Below are 26,290 nucleotides of genomic sequence, written 5' to 3'. Positions count from 1 at the left end.
TCAGAAAAATAAGCTTTATCGTTGAGAACAAAAATATCCGCAATCTAAGCCTCGATCTAAGCTCAATTTTAGGACCCAATTGGGTCCTAAAATGAAGCTTAGATTGCTGATATTATTGTTTACAGCGATAAAACTTATTTTTCTGAGTACAATGACCCTTTGTACGACCACAAAGAGTTTAAAATGGATTTTTAAATCAATTTTGAAAAATTAATCTCGCGGTCCTTCTTGACAGAAAAGCTCCTACTTGACAGCTCGTTCCAAGGGGACCATAGAGTCATCTACGTGCGCATGTATTGCGTGTACGTACACGGAAAAAAGTGAGGTTAAATTTTGTACCAGCCAGCAAAACAAATGGTGTGCTAGTGTGTGTGAGATAGGGCTTTGATAGCTCTATAGTCAATCCATCGAAAAAATGTTGTCTTGTCAAAAAAAAATTTTGCATTAAAATGAAAAAAAGTGATCAGAAATGGGTTTTAATCGTGTTTTTTAACGTTGTACATAAAAATTGACATAGGGCTTTAGTACCCAATTAACCTAATCATTTTAGGTTTGGTTTTGCTGAGTGATTTCACATGTGCGTGTACTGGTTTGAGATCTCACATTCAGTTGACCCAATCAACCAATTCCCCTTCTTCTTTCTCTTTGACAGCTCAGCTTTCTTGACAGCTCTTTGTTTTGGTCCGCGTTAGAGCGAGTTTTCGTTCGAGTCTCGAATAAATTTCGCGTTTTTAGTGTAAAACTCGTGTAAAATCGTTAATTTAATTGTAAATACAGTAGATAGTGGTTTCTGCAACCCTCATTTATCGATTCAACTGCGATGCTTGTTAGTTTGTGCTAGAAAATGTAGATTGTGGTTACATCCTACTGTTTACCGCAACCGTCGCGTAAGGTAACTTTACACCGGCTCAAAAATGGAACCAAGCGAGGTAGATCCAACGATCTGCCGGCTGTGTTTGAATGCTTCCGACATCAATATTATGCTGGTGCTGAACCAAAATGAGAGCATAATCAAATCTATCATGCAGATTACGAGTGTTGAGGTAATTAAAGGTTGAATAGTCGATACAGGATTTGTAAAGTTTCTGTAATTTTAGGTAATCGTCGACCCGGACCACATCGTGTACATGTGCAATAGCTGTCAGTTTCTGCTGGACCAGTGCGTCCAGTTCCGGATGACGTGCGTCCAGAACGACAACACGTTCCGGAAGTTGTACGCGAAGAACTCGCTCCAGAACATTGTCCACGTTGACGTGGATCCGATTCCGTCGCCGGAGGTCAAACTGGAGGAGGAGTTTGACGATGGTGACAATGGGTCGTCTCCGGCGCCACCTACGGCGGAGAATGTTGAGGAGAAGGTCGAGGTTGAAAGTGGAGCAGAAGTCGTTGATGATGGAAGTAGTGACAGTGGCAGCAGCAGCAGCAGTTCCAGTGAAGAGGAGGAAGAGAGGCCGAAGAAACGAGGTCGAAAGCCGGGCAAGAGGGGACCACAGAGCAAGGACGCCCGGAAGGAGATGCGCCAGGTGCAGTGCGCCCAGTGCGGTAAGATGGTCTCGGAGAACAATCTCAACCAGCATCAGCAAATTCACAATCCGGACCGGCCCAAGTTCCAGTGTCCGCACTGTCCGCGGGTTTGCCACGAGCGGTCCCGGCTGAAGCTGCACATCAATGCGGTGCACACGGGGGAGGTCAAGTACACGTGCGACCAGTGCGGGAAGATGTACACGAGGCCAGCCTCGCTGAGGAATCACTACTTGGCCATTCACACCAATATCAAAAAGTAGGTTCTGAATTGAAATGATAAAACACTAAATTTGATTAAAACTCAAATTTTAGGTTCGAGTGCAAATTTTGCGGTGAGAAATTCTCCCGTTCCGCGCTGAGACATCACCACTACAAAATGGTTCACACGGAGGGACGCCCTTGGGGTTGCGAATACTGCGAGAAATCCTTCAAAATGAAGTAAGTTCCATAAAGTGATTCCAACTGTTCAAACTCTCAACATCAAAATATAATCTCTAGGAGCGACTGGACCATCCACATGCGCATTCACACCGGTGAAAAGCCCTTCAAGTGTGACATTTGCGGCAAGACGTTCAACAAGAGCTACAACGTGAAGCTGCACAAAAAGTCGCACCGTCTGGACGACATCTACAAGGCGAGTCAGGGCGAGAAGGTGGAAGTGCCGCCGGTGCCGCCTGTGCAACCTGGGTTGGTGCCAGTTATGCCACAGACGCAACCACCGCCGGGAGGAGTGGCGCCAGTTTAGGTTGGAAACCTTCTAGTTGTAAGAATTGAACTTTTAATTGTATGATATAAAAAACGATAATAAAGCATAGCGTTTGAGATAAGTTTTAATATTCTAATTAAAATTATTCAATAGGTAAGTGGGGTTTATTGCACTCGATCGTAATATTTCGATCTTAATTTCTCGTCTCACAATCGCAATTTGTCAATGTTAAGTCGTAATTTGTCAACAATAGAATGAGGTAGATTCATTGTAATTTCTCAATCTACTATCGACAAATTACGACTGACGATCGCAAAATTGTGTTCAAAACATTATTTCAAATTTCAAACATACCACCAAAAATCAAAAAAAAAAATCAGAAATTTAAAATAAATAAACCCCTTATAAGGGCAGGGGGGCAGAATGGCCCGCCTAAGTAAAATGCAGGGGGTAGCGAAGAAGCCGCCATCTTGGAAGTTCAGAAAACAAACACTCAGAATCAGTATTATTCATATTATTTTGGTAACACTAAGTGTGTTATCCTGGTTAAACTCAAAAGTTCCATGCAAATGTGTAAAACCAAACTGAAAAATGTGTAATGCCGATCCACAGTGTACGGGCCCACTGTTTGATCGACCAAAAGAAAAAAAGCAAAAAAAGGTAAACAGAAAAATCACATTTTTCGATATGAATTTTCAGCCAATATTGGGATGGAATCTCCATGGATATGATAGAATTTGCCATCAGCAACACAATTCACGTGTTTTTTCAGGTATTTATCGTTTGAATTGCGGGAAAATTGAAAATCAAAAACCCAAACAATGGTTTGTTATGGGCTCTCATTTGACAACCGTGCTAATGTCGACTGTTGTCAGTTTGCTTTGGTCGGAATAGGGTTGCCATCCCCCCGGTAAAATGCGTCAAAAACCATAGAAAAACATATAAATTTATGAATTCAGTGTAGTAGGCTTATGCTTTGGGATGTTCCCTTCAATGTTGTATACTTGGTTGATGAATATTTTTAGCTTAAAACTATTTTTGAGCCACTTAAAAAAATGTTTTTTCGACTACTTTTCCAGGGTGCGGGGCAGGATGGGCCACCTTAGAAAACAAGCCATTTTGTCTAATATAACGTTGAAGGACGATAAGAGAAGTTAGACCACTTTTATAAAAATAGTCACTTACCAAAACAATCATTTTTGAAAATAGTGTTAATATGTTGTATTAAGACACTATTTTTACAAATAAGCATCAAAACAACAAAAAAAATCAACTATTGTTGCATTAAACGTGATTTGTGAAGCTATCAGGGAGTGAAATAATCAATTTAGCTGAAATTTCGTAACTGTTGATTGTTTTTATAAGGCAGGAAAAGGGTGGTCCATTCTGCCCCCAAGTGGATTTTAATTTAACACTTCCACCACCAAGCCTCTAAATGACTTAAAGGTTCCATTGTTGTTTGTTTACCTTCGTAATAGCTCCTGGTAACATTCTAAACATTGAACAAACTTTTTCAAACAATCTAACTTGTCAGAAAGCTTATTTAAGAACCTCGCAATAAACAACATTTGCGTGGTTTTGTCAATCAATTTACATTTTTGCTCATAATTCGAAAAATACAATGAGTTCAAACGTCGTTTTCGGTGTGGTGATGTTATTTGACGTCCTTCATAAGACCCTTGCCTTACAGTTGGTCTAAATCAGGGGTGACCAAAGTAAGGCCCGCGGGCCAAACGTGGCCCGCGAGGTCATTTTTTGTGGCCCGCGGACCCATTTTGGATGATCATGTAAAATGGCCCATTAAGGTGAAGCCGTTGATCATTTTCAAAGATAATTGATCATCACTCTAAAATGCACTGTATTGAATTAAATTTTAGGAAATTCTGCACCAAAATGAATCAGCATGTGCCGGTTGTTGCCTTCTTGAAACCACTGAAGGAACTTTCGATCTAAATCAAATGTGTTTCAAAATTTATATAATGTTGTGCTACAATCACTGACGTCCTAGTTGGCAATCATTGATTAATGACGATTTCCATAACTTTGCAAGGATAATCGTTACCAAAAGGAATCAGCATGTGTAGGGCACTATTCTAAACAACTTGTAGAAGGAATTTCGTCAAAATATTGATAGGGACGCAAAATTTATATTATTGAACGAAAAATCATGGCAATGATGGAATTCTTCACGTTAAATGATTTTATAATTCCTGGAAATTAAGGTTACGTTTATGCCTATTTTAACACGTTCCGTAACTGGTTTAAATGTGGTTAAAAAGAGTAAATTATGTCAAAATTTTCATCAAACATTTATTGAAATTTTATTAAAATTGGGTACTAAAGCCCTACGTCAATTTTTATGTACAACGGTAAAAAACACGATCAAAAACCATTTCAAATCCTTTTTTTCAATTTTAATGCAAAAAAATGTCAAGACAACATTTTTTCGATGGATCAACTATGGTTCCCATGAAACGAGGTGTCAAGTAGGAACTTTTCTGTCAAGAAGGACTGCGAGGTTAAATTTTCCAAATTGATTTAAAAATCCATTTTAAACTCTTTGTGGTCGTTCAAAGGGTCATTGTATTCAGAAAAATAAGCTTTATCGCTGTAAACAACAATATCAGCAATCTAAGCTTCATTTTAAGACCCAATTGGAGCAATATTTTTTTTTAAATCCTTCAGCAAAATTTTTAAAATAAAGATTGCACAAAATTTAAATAAAAATACACACTTTCACAAAGTTTGTGTCATCCCTTCTGAAATATATTTAAAAAATTAATTTAAAAAAAACCAATTTAAATACAACTTTAAAAATAACATTATATTGGTGAAATCACGATTTCAACAATCGTGATTTCACCAATAAATGAAAGATTTTATGATTTTTTTAAAAAAAAAATCCAATTGATTAGAGGCTTTTTTGTACAAAACTGTTTATTTTTTTTTGTCTTCTAATATTTTGTTTTTAGTTTTTATTGATTTAAATTTAAAAATATTTTTTTTCTCATATGGCCCGCAAGCTCATGTGAGCTTCAAATTTGGCCCGCTATTCAAAAACTTTGAGCACCCCTGGTCTAAATCCATTCTAAAGCCCAAAACCAAGGGTGGCCCATTCTGCCCTCCTGGTCCATTCTGCTCCCCCCCTGCCCCTATTAAAAAAACAACATTCATAAAAAATGATAATTTTGACATTGAAGAATTAAAATTCAAACGTTCACTCAGCCAAAACAACTTTTAAAACATATATGGTCAGCCATATAACCAGTTGAAAAATCATTAATTTTTCAATTCATAAGGCGACCTTATACATATTCGCATAAGCTTTCAATTTTATAAGGTATGCTTATGACTTTGATACACATTGTTTATGTGAAAAAATCATAATCTTGCCATATAAAATCAAACGTGAAGATGGCCGTTTCGTACGACGAGCTGACACTCATCGCTGATCTTTTCGGAGACGCTCCGGCGGAATCAGAACGTGTTTTCTCGTAGTTTGGCCTAACTACAGTTGATTTGGTGACTATTGGCCAGACGGCATTCGAAATTTGTTTGATATTTGATATTTGTTGAAATTTGTTTTGATAGCCTGAGCGCCTTGTGTTTAGTTTGACTTTAACCTACCAACGGGGTACAAACTAATAAAGTGTCAAACGAAAAAGTGATCAACCAACAGGGGTTGAGTGTATTGACAATATGAGTAAAAATAGAAAATAAAAAATAAGTTCCATTGTTGTTACGTCCATAATTTAAGAATTTGGCAGTTTTTTTAAAGGTCCCGAGCAAGGGGTTTCCAGCATCAAGGATTACTGACCAGTCTAAATGGAATTACCAGGATTACTGGCAATATGTCACGGATTACTTTAATTTCCCAGAATTACTTTTGATTATTAGAAACCACGCAGAATTGCTAAAATTTATAAAAAATAACTTGGAATTACTGCCTAGCTTCCAGCATATTGAGAAAAGTCTTTGGAATTGGATCGACTGACAGCTGTCAAATGTAAAAAACCACGTGCTTGGCACTAATGCGTCCATCCCGGGAATTCCCGGGATTTTTTTTCAAAACCCGGGATTTCCCGAATCCCGACAATTTTTATTTTTTGTACGGGGAATTCCCGGAATTAAACAAAAATCTAATTTTGGCCTGGAAATTACATTGCAATGTATTGGCATTACAATTTATAAGTTTAAACTTTTCAAAAATTTTACATAAATTGGTAACAAACCAATTTTGAAGACTGTTTTAGTATGTCGTATAGAAATAAATTAAAAATAAATATTTATAAGATACTTATTTAATTTGAATTAGAAATGTGGTGCATGTAAAATTCAAAGCACAATAGAGAACAACAAAAATTAGTTCAAGATATCTAAAAACTACTAGCCTTGTTTAGATTGATATTAATAGTATTAAGCTAATTCTATAACTTTAAAGCTTGAAAAACATAACAAATATAAAGAAAAAATAGATTTTGTGACTTTTTCAAAAACTTCCTGGGAATAAATATTTTTCCCGTTTTCCGGAAAACTCAAAACCCGTGATTTTGACAATTGAGTGCTTTTTCATCCGAATGCATTTGAATTAGAGAGCATACAAATTAGCGGATATTCCAATCCACAACCATAAAAGGCATCAAGCAAAAGCAAAATGCTTTCTGCCGACTTCCCTTTAAAGAATTAATAGTAGTTACACGAATTACTGAGTAACTATGGAATTACACGAATTACTACGGAATTACTAGGTAATTCGAGAATTACAGGAATAACTGCAGAATTAAAGAGTAATACTGGAATTACTGAATTACTTACTCAAAATCCGAATGATCCCGTACTAGCTATAACTTTGGTTTCTTACATGAAAACTAATAGGCAATAAATAGAAACATAAAAGGTTTATCGAAATTATCTTTTTAACAGTAATTTTTTATTGATTTATTATGTTCTGATGTATGTTTTTACAAAAAAGAATCATTGAATTACCAGAATTAGTTGGATTATTAGGAATTACCAGGATTACTCTAGAATTACTGAGTAAATCCGGAATTACAGAATTACTTGATCAAGTTCCAAGTAATTCCGGATTAGTGACCAGTCTGACACGGTGCTGGAAACCCCTTGGTCCCGAGCTTGAGAATTTAAGCATTCAAAAATTTAATTATGCAAGAATTTAAGAATGCAAGAATTTAAGAATTTAACAATTTTAAAATTTAAGAATTTAAGAATTTGAGAATTTGAGAATATAAGAATTAAAAAATTTAAGAACTTTGGAATTTAAGAATTTAAGAATTTTCTCTCGGCTTAAATACATGTGAGCTCACTGAGTGTAACGTTCATGCGACCGGCCCTCTTTTGAGCGATCACTTTGCACTGAATTGGGTCCTAAAATGAAGCTTGGATTGCTGATATTATTGTTTACAGCGATAAAACTTATTTTTCTGAGTACAATGACCCTTTGTACGAGCACAAAGAGTTTAAAATGGATTTTTAAATCAATTTTGAAAAATTAACCTCGCGGTCCTTCTTGACAGAAAAGCTCCTACTTGACAGCTCGTTCCAAGGGGACCATAGTTGATCCATCGAAAAAATGTTGTCATGTCAAAAAAAAAAATATGCATTAACATGACAAAAATTGATCAGAAATGAGTTTTAATCGTGTTTCTTACCGTTGTACATAAAAATTGACATAGGGCTTTAGTACCCAATTCATGATAGGCGTTCTGGGTTCTCTATCAACGATCAAATGGAAAATGACAGCTGATTGTCTAGCTTTGTTAAATATCGAGCGATCACTATCAGTGATCGATCCCTTTTTTAGAGCCTTGGTCAGGGGTACTCAAAAGACACTCAGAAAGAAAAAAATAAAATTGTGTTAATTGGACTTAAAAAAAAGCTCCAGATTTATAGTGTACATATTTTTTTGTACTAATAAAAAACTGAAATATTTTACATTCAAATATCTAAAATTTAGATACAGTACTTGTTCGGTAACTGGGCTGAGAACAGAGTCTCGGCCCGAAACTTCAAACACGAACAAAAGCAGCGAACCGAAGATTGGCAATGACGTTTTGGAATTTTGACAGTTTGGAACGCATGAATTACTCCACTATCGGTTTCCCGCATGGGTGATGTGGAAATTGTTGCACATGGCTGAAGTAGAGAATTTTGCAACTAATTTTAAATTATGCTAAATTTTAAAATTTAAACACGAATCTACAGCGAATCGATGTGAAAACTAAAGATACACTTAAGGCACGATGATTTGATGTGCATTCTTGATCAGAATCGCGATAAAAGCGGTTTAAATTGAAAAATAATAATAAAACAAATTGTGGTCCAGAATTTAACGAAATTGTGTCTGTTTTGTAAGACTTAATGTTATTGCACTATGGTTATAGATTTTTTTTTATGAAAAAGTAAATTTTTCGGTTCGTCCACAAACATTCTCATGTTTGTAAACAAACGACGCCATATTGCCCATGTTGTTCGGTAGCTCATATCAGGCCATCGCCGGGGCCCTGGTTGAGAACGTAGCCCAGTTAACGAATGCTGCTCGTTAACTGGGCTGAACGAAAAATAACTAGGGGACCACCGATGCATAATATTTTCCTGATGAAATACAAAAATAATAGTTTATCAAATTTTTTTACAATGCTAATTTTTCATATTAATTTAATTGTGACTTGAAATTATATAAAAGTTTGAAAAAAGTTTTTTTTATTTACTGAACATGATTTTTGCATCCATTAACCCCTCGGTCATTTCGGTTTGTTTTGGTTTTTTGACGTTTGTCTGCTTTTTAACTGGACTACGGCCCAGTTATCGAGCGAGTTAAACAACGCCCAGTTACCGAACAACTACTGTATTCCGAAATTCCAAATTCCATTTAGAAGTTGAAATATTCAAGAAAAGAAATTCAGAAATTTACAAAAAAAAATAAAATTAAAGGTTCTTTCGAGCGACTTTTTTTCTATATTAAAATCAAACCCAACAATTTGCCTGGGATTAAGTAAAGTTTTTCTTAAATGTTCGGATAAAATAAGACAAGTTTGATTTATTTTAAACTGCGTAGTACAGGTTGCTTATTGAACTATTTTCCAACTGGGCTTCAAAGCAATTCCATGATTTAGAAGCAAACTTTTTTTTTATTCGCTCTTATCTTTAAGTACTTTTAATAAGGAAATATATTCAGATTTTTGAATGATTTGTGAAAGAATAAAAATAAAAATAATAAAACAAAAATATTCAATAAATTACCAGCTGCTCAATCTAAAAAGTTCTATCTCCTCACAACTGCGGTATCGGCGTTTCCAAAACCACCGGTGCCGTCGGCATCGCAGGAGTCGTTGCCGAAGCTGCTGCAGCTGCGGCCGCCGCCGCCGCCGCAGCCCTCATCTCGTCGTTCCGGTGAGATTTTTTGTGAATAACCACGTTGTAACTCTTGTTGAACGTCTTGCCGCAGATATCGCACTTGAAGGGCTTCTCGCCGGTGTGGATGCGAGTGTGAATCGTCCAGTCGCTCCTGAGAAGATTAATTTGAGTTTTGTTATTTGAACTTTTTAGATAATATTGGATAAACTAACTTGATTTTGAACGTTTTATCGCAGTACTCGCAAGCCCACGGTCGACCAGTCATGTGAACTACCTTGTAATGGTGATTCCGCATCGTGGAACGGGCAAACTTTTCACCACATTCCTTGCATTCGTATCTAAAATTATCAAACTGTGTTCAGAATTGTACAAATTCAAGTATTTCCTCAATTTACCGTTTAATATCGGTGTGCTCCGCCAAGTAGTGAGCCCTCAACGACGACGGCCTGCCGTACGTCTTCCCGCACTGGTCGCACGTGTACTGAATCTCCCGCGTGTGCGCCGAATTGATGTGCAGCTTCAACCGCCGCGGTTCGTAGCACGACTTCGGGCAGTACGGACACGTGTGCTTCGGTCGATCCGGATTGTGGGTCAGCAGGTGTTGCGTCAAGTTATACGAAACGACCATCTTTCCGCACTGCTGACATTGCACCTTGCGGCAATCCTTCTTTTGGCCTTTGATCAACTCCTTGTCCTTGGTCGTGTGATTCTTCCGGGGACGACCACGTTTCTTTTTTTTCGGCTCGGCGTCCGAAGAATCATCGCTGACCGCGTTGTTCCCCCCTCCGTCGTAATCCCGATCGGCATCCTCATCGTCTTCCTCCTCCTCCTCCTCTTCCTTAACCGGATCCAGGCCGGCATCTTCGTGGTCCGGTTCCAACTTGACGTAAACCTGTGACGAGTGAATCCCCAGATATTCCTGATCCTCGACCGGAATATACTTGGCGTAGGTCTTTCTAAAAATACTATCGTTGCCCACGCAGGACGTCCGGAACTGGATGCACTGGTCCAGCATCAGCTGGCAGGCATTGCACATGTACACAAACAGATCGGCCGCCACGATGGCCTCGATGCTCGTAATCTCCAGGATGGACTTGACCAGATGTTCGTTCTGGTTGAGCACCGTCATCGTGTCGATCGTCGTCGGTTGCAGGCACAGCCGGCAAACCGCCGATTCGGCCGCTTCCATGATCTGCCACAGAAAACCCCAAAAATAAGACTCACTCTAGCTTTAATACATTTTGTGCTGGAAACGCACCGTTCAACCATGCAATTCAATTTTACTACGTTTACTCACCGGTAATTTTACTTAATAAACTAGTTTTGATCAATGTTTTGTACTTTTAAACACAATTTCGATGAAAATTTGCACAGAAATCAAACAAAAGCTGCCGTTTTCAGTTTTGTGCAATTTAATGTTTACAATCGCTGAGCTATCATCAACGGGGATGCGGTGATAAATTTTGAGTCGACTGCGATTGGGTCAACTTTGTCGGAGTTCGGAATAATCCATGCACTCAAAAATAAAGTTACCGGTTGAAAGGGTTAAAAGTATCCTTTTAAACGGTACTCGAAATTTACCCTTTGAAAAGGGTACCTTTTATCCTTTTAAAGGGTTAAAAGTATCCTTTGAATTCACCTCGCTGGCTTTACCCTTTCAAAAGGGTATTTTCCTTGGTTGCAAGCGATGCCAGCGCCGCCCTGCATTTATTAACGGGAACTTCTGCGTGAACTTGTCAAATTATGTCCGTGTGTCAAGACGGACTTTTTAAGATTACCGGAACTGTTTCGGGAGGATTTCGCCCCAATTCGGTTTGTTGATAGCCGTGGCGGAAGCAGTGTCCTTGTTTAAGTTCCCCGCTACTGACATCGAAGTTGGCTGAGATCACTTATTGTGAACACGATGGTGAAGCAGTTTCTTCAACTCGGCGGAAAATGCAAATGAAGCGGAGAGAGATACAGCGGGTGGAACTTCCGGAATTGGCATATTTCAGTGTAGCGAGGGTCCGGACCAACTCGCCAAGCGTGACGAACCAGCCTGGGAGCAACTTCTACAAGTGGTCTTCAAGCATTCCGTCCATTATTAGGATATTCTCGGCGCCGCAGAACTCCAACATCTACTTTGCTGTAACCAATAAACAGATCTTTCCAAACGGCACCGGTTTTATGTAAGTTCAGAAATACTGAATGATTTCATAAAAATTAAGTTGACTTTAATTTTCTTTACAGCAGAAAAAGCGCTCGCACAGGCGAACCTGATTTGGCAAGCAAACCTATCCCAAGTGACGCTCGGAACAGAATCAGGTTTTAAACGATTTGAAAACCATGAAACTAACGGACATGACCGAATCGCTGATCATCAAACGTGACGTGATAGTCTAATCAACATCGTGTAGAATTAGCATGTTTTCATTAACATTACTTAATAAAATTTAATTACAAACTTTTTTCTAAGTGCATCTCCAGCGCTGGGTGCAAACATCGAAGCAAAGCTAATTTGCACCCGACGTCAACCCCATCGCGGTACCTGTCGCGGTAGCAAATTTGCTCTCAGTTCTTCGGGATTTCACTTTGCTACCCGGTATTCAGTCTGTTTGCTACCGCTTCAAATGGAATTATGCACGGAAAAATCGAATCAAGCACGGAAAAAAAATTAAAAAAATTCTAAAATTTCAAAAATTTCAAAAAAAATCAAAAAAGTTCAAAAATTTCAAAAATTTTGAAAATTTCAAAAATTTCAAAAACTTCAAGATTTCAAAATTTTTAAAAATTCCAAAAATTTCAAAAATTTCAAAAATTTCAAAAATTTCAAAAATTTCAAAAATTTCAAATATTTCAAAGATTTCAAAAATTTCAAAAATTTCAAAATTTCAAAAATTCAAAATTTCAAAATTTCAAAATTTCAAAATTTCAAAATTTCAAAATTTCAAAATTTCAAAATTTCAAAATTTCAAAATTTCAAAATTTCAAAATTTCAAAATTTCAAAATTTCAAAATTTCAAAATTTCAAAATTTCAAAATTTCAAAATTTTAAAATTTCAAAATTTCAAAATTTCAAAAATTTCAAAAATTTTAAAAATTTTAAAAATTTCAAAAATTTTAAAAATTTCAAAAATTTGAAAAATTTTAAAAATTTCAAAAATTTCAAAAATTTCAAAAATTTCAAAAATTTGAAAAATTTTAAAAATTTCAAAAATTTCAAAATTTTCAAAAAAATTAAAAATTTAAAAAAAAAAACAAAAAAAGAATTTTGAATTTTGAAATTTTTGAATTTTTGAATTTTAGAATTTTAGAATTTTTGAATTTTTAAATTTTTAAATTTTTGAATTTTTGAACTTTTGAACTTTTGAATTTTTGAATTTTTGATTTTTTAAATTCTTGAATTTTTGAATTTTTGAATTTTTGAATTTTTGAATTTTTAAATTTTTGAATTCTTGAATTTTTGAATTTTTGAATTTTTAAATTTTTGAATTTTTGAATTTTTAAATTTTTAAAATTTTGAATTTTTGATTTTTTGAATCATACATCATACATATCATACATAGAGCAGACATATAAAAATCTCCGAAACACGCATTCAAAACTTTGCCCCCCCGACTTGCCGGTACTTGTCGGGTATCAGAAAATGAGTACCCGACAGGTACCGACACATATTTTTCTTCTACAGATGAACTTGAGATCAAATTTGATACCTGCTTTGCTACGCGCGGTGGGAGACTCGGGGGCAAACTCGAGAGCAAATTAGGTGGGAATCAAATCGGGTAGCAAATGGTTTAACTTTCGTCATTTTCGAAAAATGAAATTCTTTGAAATTTTCAATAGGATTAAAAAGTTTAATAAACTTTTAGCATTTCTAGGCATGAATCAACACATAATTATTGATTTTGAAGGTAAACGAGAGCAAAAAATTATAAAAACCCATATTTGCCCCCCGCGGTGGGCTTGTTTCGGTGGCAAATTTGCTACCCTAGCGGTGGGGATGACGGAGTTTTTTCAAGGTGGCAAATTTGATCTCGGTATTCATGAGCCGGGTGCAAATTTGATTTGCACCCCAGCGCTGGAGATGCCCTAAGTAAAATTACCGGTCTTACAAGAAAATTCAACAGATGGCGCCACTGTCTCAAACGAATACATATGACTCATAGATGTCACTAGTGAGCTCGCTGCTAAAATACCAGTATCCTTTTAAAGGGTAGTGTGCCAGTACCCTTTTGAATGGTTTCGCCCTCGTACCCTTTCAAAAGGGTGACGACGGGTAAAGTTGAAAAAAGGATAGAAAGTACCCTTTTAAGGGTTATTCTGATTTTGAGTGCACCTAATATAACCTTCTTTTGAATAGTTCTGATTTTCAGTGTAATCAAATTCCAAACAAAAATAAACAAACGTCAACATTCGCAAAAAAAAAGAGTCCCGACTGCGGTTTTAATCCGGGTTTAAACTTATTTTTCGGCCATAAGTGACAATGTCCTCCCGCGACGGCACCTCCAAGAAGATGGGTCGCCCCGCGATCAACATCGCAATCCACCAGGGCAGCGCAAGCCTGCCGGTCGGTTCCGCCGCGGGGAGTTCTTCCGCAGGGGGATCGACTCTCGGCGGCCTGGAGGGCGCTTCCGGCGATTACGTGCCGGTGTTTTTCGACGAGATTTCGCAGATTATGCGCGGATACGGGGACTGTGAGAAGCCGCTGCGGGAGTCGGTGATTCTGGTGGAGAAGATTGTGCTGCACCAGCTGCGCGGGATTATGCAGGAAGCGATTGACCACTCGATGTCCCGGCAGGGCAGTTCGGTGCTGTCGCGGAGGGACTTTGAGTACATAATGAGGCGCAATCCGGTGCGGGTGGCGCGGCTGCAGAAGTATTTTAGGGATATGGCTTTTGTGAAGAAGAAGATGAAGGACTTGTACGGGGACCGGTTTTCGCAGTTGGGGGATTTGGGGTCGAATTTGGACGAGTCGGACGAGGACTCGGACCGGGACGTGGCGGAGAAGTTTGACGAGGAGAAGGTGCGGCGGTTGTTCCGGGCGGATCGGATTTCGCAGATTCTTTCAGGGAAGCAGTACGAGGAGTTTAATTTGGCGCGGCGGACGTCGTTTATGCACCGGAACACGAACACGATGAAGAACCGGATGCGGGCGTGGCTGAACTTCCCGGAGGATGTGGCCATTTCACAGAGCTGCCTGCTGACGTTGTCGTACCTGGCGCACGAGACGATTGCTGTGCTGGTGGACTTTTGCATTCTGACAAGACTGAACTCGACGAACAGGACGGTCGAACCGTACAGCAGGGTCACTTCTTCGGGTGAGTTGGGAATTTCGTTGACGGAAAATGTGAATTGTGACTGTTATCTCTTCCAGGAACATCCCACTCGATGCTGCACCTCTGTCCGGAGGTGACCCACGGACGAGGCGTCGACGGGGTGAAACCCATCACTCCGCAGGAGATTCACGAAGCCATGCGACGACATCGCCAAATGGCCACCCAAAGCATGGGTCACTTCCGGAACAACGCGCTCAACTGTAAGACTCCCTACCTGGCCATGTGAAGGCAAGAACGGACCTACAACGCAAAGTATTCAACTGTACACCTTAAATCTCGTTTATTTCATACAAAAAAAAATCAGTTTTCACGTTTCGTCGATTTCAATGATTTCTTCGTTGTTTGGAACGAAAAGAACATCGTCACCGTCGGACTCAACGGCGCTCCCATTTTCGGTGAGGTTTCGATTGCGCAGTTCATTCGAGAGAATCTCCCGCTCCTTACTCTTGATCTCGTTTGCCGTTTTGCGACGTCGCTTCCGTTCCGCCGATTCCGCATCGCTCGACCTCCTCGAACTCGTTGAGGTCGCCCTTCCGGAATCGCGACTGCTGCTCCCACTAGACTTCCGCTTCGACGACGACGGCGTTGACTTTGACCCATCGGAAAGCACCTCGCAATCGCTCTCCAGCAGAGATTCCTTCGGAACGCGATACTCCCGAGCCGCCTGGAACCGAATTCCTTCCTCCCCGACGTACGCGTCCCCTTTCGCGATGTAACTCAGCGTCGTGTACGCGTTGTACTGGAACTCCTCCTTCAGGTAGTCGTTCACGATCAAAAACGCCACCAACTGCTCGCCAATGTATCGGTCCATCACCGGCGGTGGCGTCTCCAGCCGGTTCTTGGGGCTGCCCTTGTGGTACCACGCGTCAACCAGCTTCAGCGCGGTCAACTTGGTCTGCAGGGTTTCCGCCCGACGGAGGATCGCCAAAAGCGTGTTGTAGTGCGTTGTGATGTCCTGCTCGGGCAGCGTGACCTTGTCCCGGTGGTAGCACCGGTCGCACATCCGGTTGCAGTGCGTGTCGTCCCACACTTCGGCAAAGTGGCGCGAGATGAGCCGGCGGCGGCAGCTGGAAGAAGATTGCGCGTTACAGTCTAGACTCGATTATCCGAGATTTCTTGCTTTTGTTAACATTTAAAATGTAAGAATCTATTTTTTTTTAAATTTTATGTTTTTGACTGTTCCAATTTTCAAATCATACGCTTTAAAATTTAAAAAAAAATTAATCTTAAAATGTTAAGTTTTCAATATTTCAATTTTTTTAATTTCCCTGGAGATGGAACCACACGTTGCCGTCGTTTCAGGGCTATTTGCCAAGATGGTTTCCGATGTTGATATATATCACACATTTATTTTATATTTATATACTTGTGTTGATAGAAATCACAGCATTTATAATATGTAAAATTACAAGATATGGAAATTTTTTATTCGAGTCTCAATATTCTTGTTCGTAAAATCTGTTAGAAACAGGTTTAAAACTGTTTGATAATGGGGAGGAATAGTTAGTTTTTTTGTAACTTTTTCTAGGTTGTTTAATAATTCCAGACTTCAGTTATGTGTAAGCCAGTTTAGTAATGCTATCAGAATTTCTGATTTCAATTGAAGTGGTATACTAACCATTCTGAATTGTCAAAAAATCTATAGAGTCTCGATCAATCAATAATGAAATGATATCGGACAAAATTCGTTAATCTGTTGAACTAACGGTTTTCGGATTATGGTTGTATCGATCATTGTTGCGAATCAAGGATCTACTGGAGTTTTGACGATCAAATAGAGCCTAACATTTCAAAAGGACACACAGGTGTGAACAGGATTGTGTCTCTTTCACTCAAATTACATAAGATATATGATAGGGATACACTCTTGTTTGCAGAGCTTGTGTGCCCTAATGAAATGGAAGGCACGAAATATTCGTCTTAACAACGAGTGTTCAACTTGTAAAATATGAACGTTTCATTAATGTTTATTGTTTTTGGAAGCAGCAAGACAGGTTTTAAAAATAGGCAAAGAAATGTTTGGCTTTGTAATTAAAATTTCGGGGATTTGAGATTCAAGTTACTTTCAGACAGTTTAGTTGAGGTTGTTGTTTCAAGTTAGTTAGTTTTACTGAAATGAATAATTGGACATAAATGATTAGTTAAATTAATGTTAGTTGCAGTGTACGACAAGACTACTGACGGACGCGACAGGACGGGGTCCAGAAAAAATGCCCCTGACAAGTTAGTTTTCATCTTTCATTTTCCAGTTAATTTATTTGATTACCTTTAGATTTGAAATACATCATAGGTTCCCTTTGTATAAATCTCAATTGAGTTTTTGATTGAATCATAATTTCAGATTTCCTATATTCAGTTTTAAAGTTAGATTAACGTAACTGCTCAAGTCATCCAAATTCTTACTACTCACACCTACACTAATTTTCTTTCACCTTCCCCCTCCCGATCCCCTATATCTTCCGGTGGTGTTCATTTGGTGTGCAATACTAGTTCGGCCACTACCCTTTTTTCCACAAGAAACCGGACTTGGACTGACTTGAGGCCGCGCCCCCCACCTTGCTCCGTAAAACGAAAACGAATATTTCAATTTTTTGAATTTTTTATTTTCCCAAAATATTATTACAAATTTAAATTTTTTAGACTTTTTTAATTTTTGAGTTTAAAATTATTAAATTCTTGGGTTTCACATTTTAAAATAAGCGAATTTAAGAATTTTTAAATTTATTATTTCTTGATTTTGCTTTTATTTTTAAATATTTAAATTGTTGCTAAATGCTAAACTATTTCTTTTTGAAGTTGAATATTTATTTCAAATTTTTGTATTTTTTAAATTCCAGGGTTTTAAATTTGTGAATTTTTGAAAATTTAAAAATTTCATTGATCTATTTTTTTAAAATTCTAAAACTCAAAATGAAAAAATTAAATTCAAAAAAATATAATAATTTTATGAATTTTTCATAAAGTTATTATATTTTTTTGCATTTTATTTTTTCATTTTGAGTTTTAGAATTTTGAAAAATTAAATCAATGAAATTATTAAATTTTTGTTTTTTTTTTAGATTTTTAACATTTTTGAATTTTCATATTCTAGGAATCTTGATTTTTTTAGTTTATAAACTTTTGAGTTTGAAGCTCAAAAATTCATGAGTCTTAAAATTTTAAATTAGCAAATTTTCTAATTTTTAGATTTCTGCATTTTTTTCCATTTTGATTTTTTGAGTATTATTTATATCTCAAGTTTGAAAATTTTGAAATTCGTGTTTCAAGATCACCCTAAATTAAAAAAAAAAATAATTTGTCATTTTTAAAATTTTAGATTTTTTGAAATTTTTGAAATCTTGATTTTTTAAATTCTTGATTTTGTATTGAACTTTTAAATTTCTGAGTCCAATTTTTACTAATTTTTAGTTCAAACCTTTAAATTCTTGAGTTTTTAACTTGTTAATTTTGTTTTTGAATTCATAAGGTCTTCATTTTTTTTAATTTGGGCTTTTTTAAATTTCGAGTTTTAAAATTTTTAAGTTTTTAACGTTTAATTAATTTGTGCTTTTTCAAACTTCGAGTTTTAAAATTTTTAAGTTTTTAACGTTTAATTTTTGGTATTTTTAAACTCCAAAAATTTTCAATTTGTGAATTTTCGGTACTTTTTAAAACATTACGTTTCCAGAATTTTGGAATTTTTATACTCTCGAAATCTTGACGTTTTTTTTTTAATTTTGCTTTTTTTTTTAAATTAATGAGCTTTTTGCCTTTCTTACAAAAGAAAGGTTTAAGGTTTGCTTTTGGAAAAACGCTTTTTTCAGAAATCTTAAAAAAATCGTGCACGGCGAGGATTCGTCCCAGGAAAAAATCCTATTACTAAAATGAAGGTTTAGATGCGCTCTTTCGATTGAATTTTCGCCCGAAACCCGGAACTCAAAGTCTGATTTTTGAGAGCTCTTTTTCTGAAATACATGGCCGATGTCTGTATCCGCTCTTAAAAATTTGTGTCTTCCATCACTGGAAAACCGCTCGTAAAACCCACAATTTTAAAAATCCAGATCTGTAGCCGTGGGGTCGGAGACGAACATTTTGTTTTTCGATTCACAATTTTCGACCAGTAAATGTGGTCAAAGCCATTTTTAGAGGTATTTTTTGGACTATTTTACAGATAACACTATCAAATTTAAAGAATTCAGTTTCAAACAAAAAGCCATTCGAAAACATGCGCCATAAACTGTTTGGGCCCAAAATTTGAAGCTTTTCCAAAATGTATTTCCAGAGATATAGCGATTTTAGTGTTTTTCGTCTTATTTTTACCCTATTTATTCCTATTAAATTTTTGGATTTATACAAAATCATATACTGAACATCAAATTCAAGTCCCGGCTCGTTCTCGCTCGACAAGTCGTCAAGTCGAAGCTTCATCGCCAGCGCTTTTACGCTTGCGCGTTTTACGCTGCGCGTGAAAGTGTTCTTTCTGGCTTCTCATAACTGATCGACAAAGTGCAATAGCGATACATATTTTTTTTAAGTTAATCATAGACTAACATTATAGACTGAGTAACCGTTATTTTTTTTCTAATAATGTCAATCCAATATGTTTTTCTTAATTAAATTCAAATGTCTTGCGACAAAAAAAATGGCATTTGAGGTTTAGCCTTAAAAGATTCGAAGCTTTAGGTAAAATTCTCACTGGATGGTATGATTATGTTTTTGAAAAAATAATTGCACCAATATATTTCTCGGAGTTTCATCATTTTGTAAGAAAGGCTCTATTTTACCTCTGGTGATATTAAATCGGGTTTTAAATTAATAAGTTAATTTTTAATTTTTTCATAAAATCTAGATTTTTTTTTAGTTTCTGCATTTTTTTAAGGTTTGGGTTTTTTTAATTTGTAAGTTTTTAAATGTTTAATTTTTGGTATTTTTAAACTGAAATTTTTTTAATTTGTAGGTTTTCGATATTTTATTAAATTTTACATTTCTAGAATATTTTAAATTTTTATATTCTTGAAATCTATTTTTTTATTTTGAAATTGTCGAGCTTACATTTTTAAAATTTAGAGTTTGAACTGTTTTCATAAAATCGTGATTTTTTTTTATTTCAGCATTTAATTTTTTTATAATTTTGAGTTTTAGAATAATTGATTTTTTCCTACATTTTATTTTATTTTTGAACTTGTGAGTTGTTAATTTTTATTTTTTTATTGAGTTTTTAAAATTCTGCGTCTATTTTTTTAAAATTTGAGAATTTTTATATCCTTGAAATCTTGATTTTTTAATTTTTAAAAAAATTTAAAAAAAATTTTTTTTGAAATTCATGAGTTTTAATTTTTGAATTTTTGAAATCATAAATTCCTAATCGTTTTTTTGTTGAATTTTTTAATTTCTGAGTCATGATTTTTCTGAAAATTCGAGTTTCAAAATTTTGAAATTTTAAAATTTCTGAAGTTTTTAATTTTTCAATTGGGGTAAAGGCCATTTACAAATCAAGTGGTGAATACTTTGGTAAATAAAATTTTGTTTACATTTAAATAAAAAAAATGCCTGCATGGTTTATGGATGGCCCTATATACGATCCTATATCCTGTTTCTAAACCCAAGTCGATGTTATTTTATCGTTTCAATTAAAACAAACGCAAAAATGCTCTCACAATTTTCGATCCTAATTTCTCGTTCCACGATTGAGATTTCTCGATGGTAAGTCGTAGACGTAATTTGTTCATAGATTTGTCGATGGTGAATCGAAATCTTACTAACGAGAAATCTCGTGATCGTGAGTCGACAAAGTTGTCTCCCCAAATTTCTACTCACTCTTTCCCGTTGATGCAGTACTTGACCATCGAGTACAGATTGCTCAGCCCTTCGTACTCCTGGAACGACATCGTCGACAGTCGAAACAGGTCCATAAACCGGTACAGCAGAATGCAATCCGCCCTCCGTCCATCCCTCCCAGCTCGGCCACTTTCCTGGTAGAAATTCTCCATACTTTTGCTAATCGTGTGATGAATCACGAACCGCACGTCCGCCTTGTCGATGCCCATCCCGAACGCGACCGTGGCCACCACCGCCTGCACCTCGTTGCTCATCCACCTCTGGTGCGTCCTCGAACGCTGCTTCGCGTCCAAATACGCGTGATACGGAATCACCTTGACGTCCCGCTGTAGCAGCTGCGTTGAGATTTCCTCCGTTTCCTTCACGGTAAAGGTGTAGATGATACCACTCATGTTACGGTACCGTCCCTTCATCAGCTCGGCCAGCATGTCGTACAGTTCCTCCTTGTCCGAGGGCTTCTCCAGCACGTGATAGTACAGATTCGGTCGATTGAACGGGGCGTTGAAAATCAGACACTCCCGCAAGCCCAACATCTTCTGCACGTCATTGAGGACCTTCGCCGTTGCGGTCGCCGTCACACCCAGAATCGGAACGTCCGGATACATCTTTTTCAGAACGGCCAACAGCTTGTAGTCCGGCCGGTAGTCATGTCCCCACTGGGAGCAGCAATGAACCTCGTCGATCGCAAACTGCGCCAACTTTTTCGCATTGTAACACTTTTGAAGTGCACTCATGAACCGATTACTCTTCGCCATCCGCTCCGGCGTTATGTAAACAATCTTCAGCTGTTCCGTGTCCCCGTCCCGCAACAACTTGTTCACATTATTGACCACATCCTTGTCGATGTTGGCACTCAAATATTCCGCCTTCACCCCCAGCTTCTTCAGCGCCCAAACCTGGTCCTCCATCAGCGAAATCAACGGCGAAACCACAACCGTAATCCCGTCCGCCACCAGCGCTGGCAACTGGAAGCACAAGCTCTTCCCCCCACCCGTCGGCGCCAATAAAATAACGTCGTGCTTCGACAGAATCCCATTGATCGCCGGCAACTGCTGCGACCGAAAATCCGCCATCCGAAAAACCTCCCCCAGCACCTGCCGCACCGTGCCCGACCACGCGTGGCCTTCCGCGTTCCAGTCCTGTTTGGCCAGCTCGCTGGACTTTACCTGCAGCTCCCGGACGCGGTACTGTTCCTTCAGCTGGAGCAACTTCTTCCGGCGCGCCGTTAGCCGGGCCAGTTCGGCGTCGACCTCCTCCAACTCACGATTTATGGCGACCAATCTGCCGCCATCGTCGGCATCTGGGGCAGCTTCCTGGTTAGACATTGTGGCAGTTTCTGTTAAAACATCGCGATTATCTAATTCCTTAAGAGGTAAAAACAGTTTTCGGAAAACGACGAAAGTGTGCTCCCATCAGCAAACTTTATCAAAACAAACTGGCGGCAAATTCGGCACGGTGACGTTTCTCGCAGTGTTGCCAAAAATTTTGGTGTTTCATTAACATAAATTACACGCTTGTTGAAAAGTGTGCAGAAAAAGTTGACATCCGTCAGACCTACCCAAAACTGATTACAAGAAATTTAAAGACCCTCAAAACCGACACTCAACGTGCGACATTTCGGATTGTTTTGAGGTTTTAAAGTTACAGAAGCTAATGGAGCACCCGCAGTCGAGCAGTTTTTGACAGTTCGCTCCATCAGAAATACATTGTAGAAAAAAGCAAAAACTGCTCGAATAGAAGAGCTCCATTAAAAAAAAAAAAAACAAATATAAGGCTTTCTAGGCCCAGTGAAAAAAATATAATTTAACTCAAAAATGACGAACTCCTCGTCACAGTGTCCTGATGCAAACAATGATCGAGCTGTAGCTGTCACAGCCCTGCGAAGTATGTTGGCTGACATATCGGGCAGTCAGTCAAAAAAAACAGCTAGAAGTCGCCTGACAAAAAATTTTTGCTAGAAAGAGATAGGAAACCTGATGCAAACAAACGTCCAGCTGTCATGTAAACATACTTTGAATGTGTTGGTAAATTTCTGACTAGAAAGCCTTATACTTGTAAATACAAAACATAGAAAAAAAATGTTTGCCGCAAAATTCTAAAATTCGACGCCAACATTTCAAAAAGCATCATGTACAAACCGTGCGTATTGAGAAAAGCGCATTTGAGCATCCTTTTTCAATTCCCTTTTTAATATAAAAGCAAAAGAAGATATTCTACACACAAAAATATTACTGTAATGACAAAAGTAACTTACTTTTGAATTAAAAAGTGCTGAAAATTTGCTTCACGTAAAGTTTTTTTTTCTTGTTTTTATAAAGAAAACTTTTACTGCTAATGTTTTTGAATACAACACAGTACAGTAAATTCTAAAATTCGACGCCAACATTTCAAAAAGCACCATGTACAAACCGTGCGTATTGAGAAAAGCGCATTTGAATGTTGAGCATCCTTTTTCGATTCCCTTTTGAGCAGTTCTCTACGGAATCGGTATTTTTTCTTTAATTTTAATTTTTGTATTTTTTAATCCGGCTGAAACTTTTTTGGTGCCTTCGGTATGCCCAAAAAAGCCATTTTGCATCATTTGTTTGTCCGTATAATTTTCCATACAAATTTGGCAGCTGTCCATACAAAAATGATATGTGAAAATTCGAAAAACTGTATCTTTTGAAGGAATTTTTTAATCGATTTGGTGTCTTCGGCAAAGTTGTAGGTCTGGATATGGACTACACTGAAAAAAAATTATACACGGTTTGTTGATACGACCCATAGTTGCTGAGATATTGCCATGCAATGGTTTAAAAACAGGAAAATTGATGTTTTCTAAGTCTCACCCAAACAACCCACCATTTGCTAATGTCGATATCTCAGCAACTATAGGTCCGATTTACAATGTTAAAACATGAAACATTCGTGAAATTTTCCGATCTTTTCGAATACAATATTTTCAAAAATTTTAAATCAAGACTAACATTTCAAACGAGCCAAACATTCAATATTACGCCCATTTTAAATGTTAGTCTTGATTTAAAATTTTTGAAAATATGTATTCGAAAAGATCGGAAAATTTTACGAATGTTTCATGTTTTAACATTGTAAATCGGACCTATAGTTGCTGAGATATCGACATTAGAAAATGGTGGGTTGTTTGGGTAAGACTTAGAAAACATCAATTTTCCTGTTTTTTAACCTTTGCATGGCAATATCTCAGCAGCTATGGGTCGTATCAACAAAATTCAATTAAACAAAATATATAGAATTTTCTCAGCTTATCAAAAATATTTTTTTCAAAGGTGGGCAAACATGGGCACTAATTTAAAAAAATGAAAAACTGCGGCTATTTTCAAAAAAGTTACCTGAAAAGGGTTATAACTTGAAAACGGTGCACTTTATCAAAAATTCACTAAAATACTTTTTGATTGCAAATTCGATTTTACATCGAAAAATGAAGTTGAAAATTTTTTGCGACTAATATTCGTTTTTTTGAAAAAATCTGTATTGATTCAAAAAATCTTAACTCTTTCAAAGATTTTTTGCCCATTCTGGAAATTTGTGAAAAGTTGTCATTTTATGTCCTTTAAAACATATCAAAAAATAAAAAAAATAAAAATAGTGTTTTTTTGCAAATCAAGTTTTAGTGACAAAAAGTTAAAATAAAAATCACCAATTTTTTTTTACCGTGTATCATTTTTTTTCAATGTAGTCCATATCCATACCTACAACTTTGCCGAAGACACCAAATCGATCAAAAAATTCCTTCAAAAGATACAGATTTTTGAATTTTCATACATCATTTTTGTATGGCCAGCTGCCAAATTTGTATGGAAAATTATATGGACAAACAAATGATGCAAAATGGCTTCTTTGGGCATACCGAAGGCACCAAAAAAGTTTCAGCCGGATTAAAAAATACAAAAAAAAACGAATGAATGAGAATTGCTCTTTTATAATATACAGTCGACTCTCTGGTTGTCAATATCCAAGGGACCGTCGAGGAAGAGAAACATCAGTTTACAGAACGATGCAAAATGAAGACTTGATTGAAAATATGTTTTTCTTGGTACCGTAATCTGGGGTGAATCGGGACTACAGTCTGAATAGGGACAGCAGTTTTTAGAGCACTTAAAGCTTTTAAATTTAGAAACGGATGAACACATTTTGTAGGCCTGAGTCTGTTCTAACCGAAACCATCCAGAAAAATCAAAATATTGTGCTCCAACATAGTAAAAACTGCTGTCCCAATTCGCCCCATGTGTCCCGATTGACCCCAGTTTACGGTACCCAGCTATGGGAGAGAATCATGGCAACGTCCAGCAAACAAAAACTAACTAATGTCAAACACCCTTCAAAGCTTCGTTTCGCAAAGAAAAATGTCTATGTAAGCCATGAGATAGTGACAATATTGACAACCGGAAGAGATTTTTAAAGCAAACAGAATCCAAGGGACCGTCGAGGAAGAGATCCTTCAAGCAAGAGAAAATATCGAGGAATAAAGCCAATCGAAGTATGCAGATTGAAGGGACTGAAGAATTCATCGATAGATGGAGCAATATTGATATCGAGAAGACAGAGAGTCGACTGTAAAAGCAAAGAAGATGTTCTGATGATAACAAACGATGAAAAACGATGCTTTTATTGATACTTGATCATCCATATTCAATAAAACATTATTTCCGCATTATATAAAAAAACATAACTTCTTTTGAAATCACAAACCTCTATATCACCCTGCTGTCTTTGGAGGGGGAGCTTTGTTATGATTCGTTTTTCGTCGGCAAATGTACATGGCGTCTTTTTCATGATGGTTTTTTTCGTCACGTGGTTCGTGCAGTCACAGGGCTACACGGGGCTACATATATAAACAGGCACTGCTGATGCCAGAGATTATGTTTATGTGACTTTATTAAAATCATTATTAAACAGGCTCTACTGAAGTAACTTTTGCTCGTTTTTTGGTGGACAGGTAGCTTATTGGGAGTACTTTCAGAATATGCAATAACCCAAAAAGTGTCAAAATGTACATGATGCCTTTTGAAATGTTACCGTCGAATTCTAGAGTTCTAAAATTGTTGAATACTAAAACTCTGAAATTAAAAACTTAAAAGGGGGGGAAAATGACATAAGCTTTAAAAAAATTAAACGGTTTAATAGTTATTTACGACGCTGTTTCAATGATTCATTTGATTTCTCGGATAATATTTTGACCTAATTACAATATTTAAAAAATATTTGACTAAAAACCTAAAAACGCATTAGATTAGATTCTGTAACATTTTTCAAAGAATTTAATGAGATACAGAGCGAATTCAAATTTCGATACTTTAAAACTCCCCACTCAAAACTAAAACTAGTTAAGGAGCTATTACACTACGGCAAGCAAACAAACAAACTCGCACTTTTTGACAGTTTGCCAGTTTGCCTGCTTTGTTTGTTTGCCTGGATTTGTTTGTACAAACGTCAGCCTGCATACATTTTGCCTTGTTTGCGAGTTTGCCGCAAACAAGTTTGCGAGTATGGCAAACTGTCAACCACGAAAAAGTGCAAGTTTGTTTGTTTG

The 26,290-nt window shown here is 37.0% G+C and overlaps 5 protein-coding genes across 5 annotated transcripts; 3 read left to right on the top strand and 2 right to left on the bottom strand.

The window, feature by feature from the left end:
* The first annotated feature begins 662 nt into the window (after positions 1-662).
* Positions 663-2,355, top strand: LOC6051081 (zinc finger protein 616). The gene is made up of 4 exons (XM_038257618.1): positions 663-1,043; positions 1,098-1,780; positions 1,837-1,962; positions 2,023-2,355. Exons 1-4 carry the CDS (start codon positions 915-917, stop codon positions 2,267-2,269), a joined length of 1,185 nt encoding a protein of 394 aa, XP_038113546.1. The 5' UTR covers positions 663-914; the 3' UTR covers positions 2,270-2,355.
* Positions 2,356-9,335: 6,980 nt separating this feature from the next.
* LOC6051082 (zinc finger protein 37) lies at positions 9,336-11,043 on the bottom strand. Its single transcript, XM_001867533.2, has 4 exons — positions 10,902-11,043; positions 10,000-10,796; positions 9,817-9,942; positions 9,336-9,755 (listed from the first exon to the last, which is right to left on the bottom strand). Exons 2-4 carry the CDS (start codon positions 10,791-10,793, stop codon positions 9,521-9,523), a joined length of 1,155 nt encoding a protein of 384 aa, XP_001867568.2. The 5' UTR covers positions 10,794-10,796; positions 10,902-11,043; the 3' UTR covers positions 9,336-9,520.
* Positions 11,044-11,395: 352 nt separating this feature from the next.
* LOC119767671 lies at positions 11,396-12,060 on the top strand. The gene is made up of 2 exons (XM_038256788.1): positions 11,396-11,772; positions 11,834-12,060. The coding sequence occupies exons 1-2, from the start codon at positions 11,540-11,542 to the stop codon at positions 11,913-11,915; spliced, it is 315 nt and encodes a 104-aa protein (XP_038112716.1). The 5' UTR covers positions 11,396-11,539; the 3' UTR covers positions 11,916-12,060.
* Positions 12,061-13,966: 1,906 nt separating this feature from the next.
* LOC6051086 lies at positions 13,967-15,246 on the top strand. Its single transcript, XM_001867532.2, has 2 exons — positions 13,967-14,901; positions 14,958-15,246. Exons 1-2 carry the CDS (start codon positions 14,067-14,069, stop codon positions 15,143-15,145), a joined length of 1,023 nt encoding a protein of 340 aa, XP_001867567.2. The 5' UTR covers positions 13,967-14,066; the 3' UTR covers positions 15,146-15,246.
* Positions 15,175-22,184, bottom strand: LOC6051087 (ATP-dependent DNA helicase Q1). The gene is made up of 2 exons (XM_001867531.2): positions 20,716-22,184; positions 15,175-15,986 (listed from the first exon to the last, which is right to left on the bottom strand). Exons 1-2 carry the CDS (start codon positions 22,059-22,061, stop codon positions 15,227-15,229), a joined length of 2,106 nt encoding a protein of 701 aa, XP_001867566.2. The 5' UTR covers positions 22,062-22,184; the 3' UTR covers positions 15,175-15,226.
* Positions 22,185-26,290: the final 4,106 nt, after the last annotated feature.

This window comes from Culex quinquefasciatus, chromosome 2 (assembly GCF_015732765.1).
Source record: "Culex quinquefasciatus strain JHB chromosome 2, VPISU_Cqui_1.0_pri_paternal, whole genome shotgun sequence".
NCBI classification, from domain to species: Eukaryota; Metazoa; Arthropoda; class Insecta; order Diptera; family Culicidae; genus Culex; species Culex quinquefasciatus.
The sequence above is the reverse complement of the archived record's forward strand: the minus strand, read 5'-3'. Positions and strand labels throughout refer to the sequence as shown.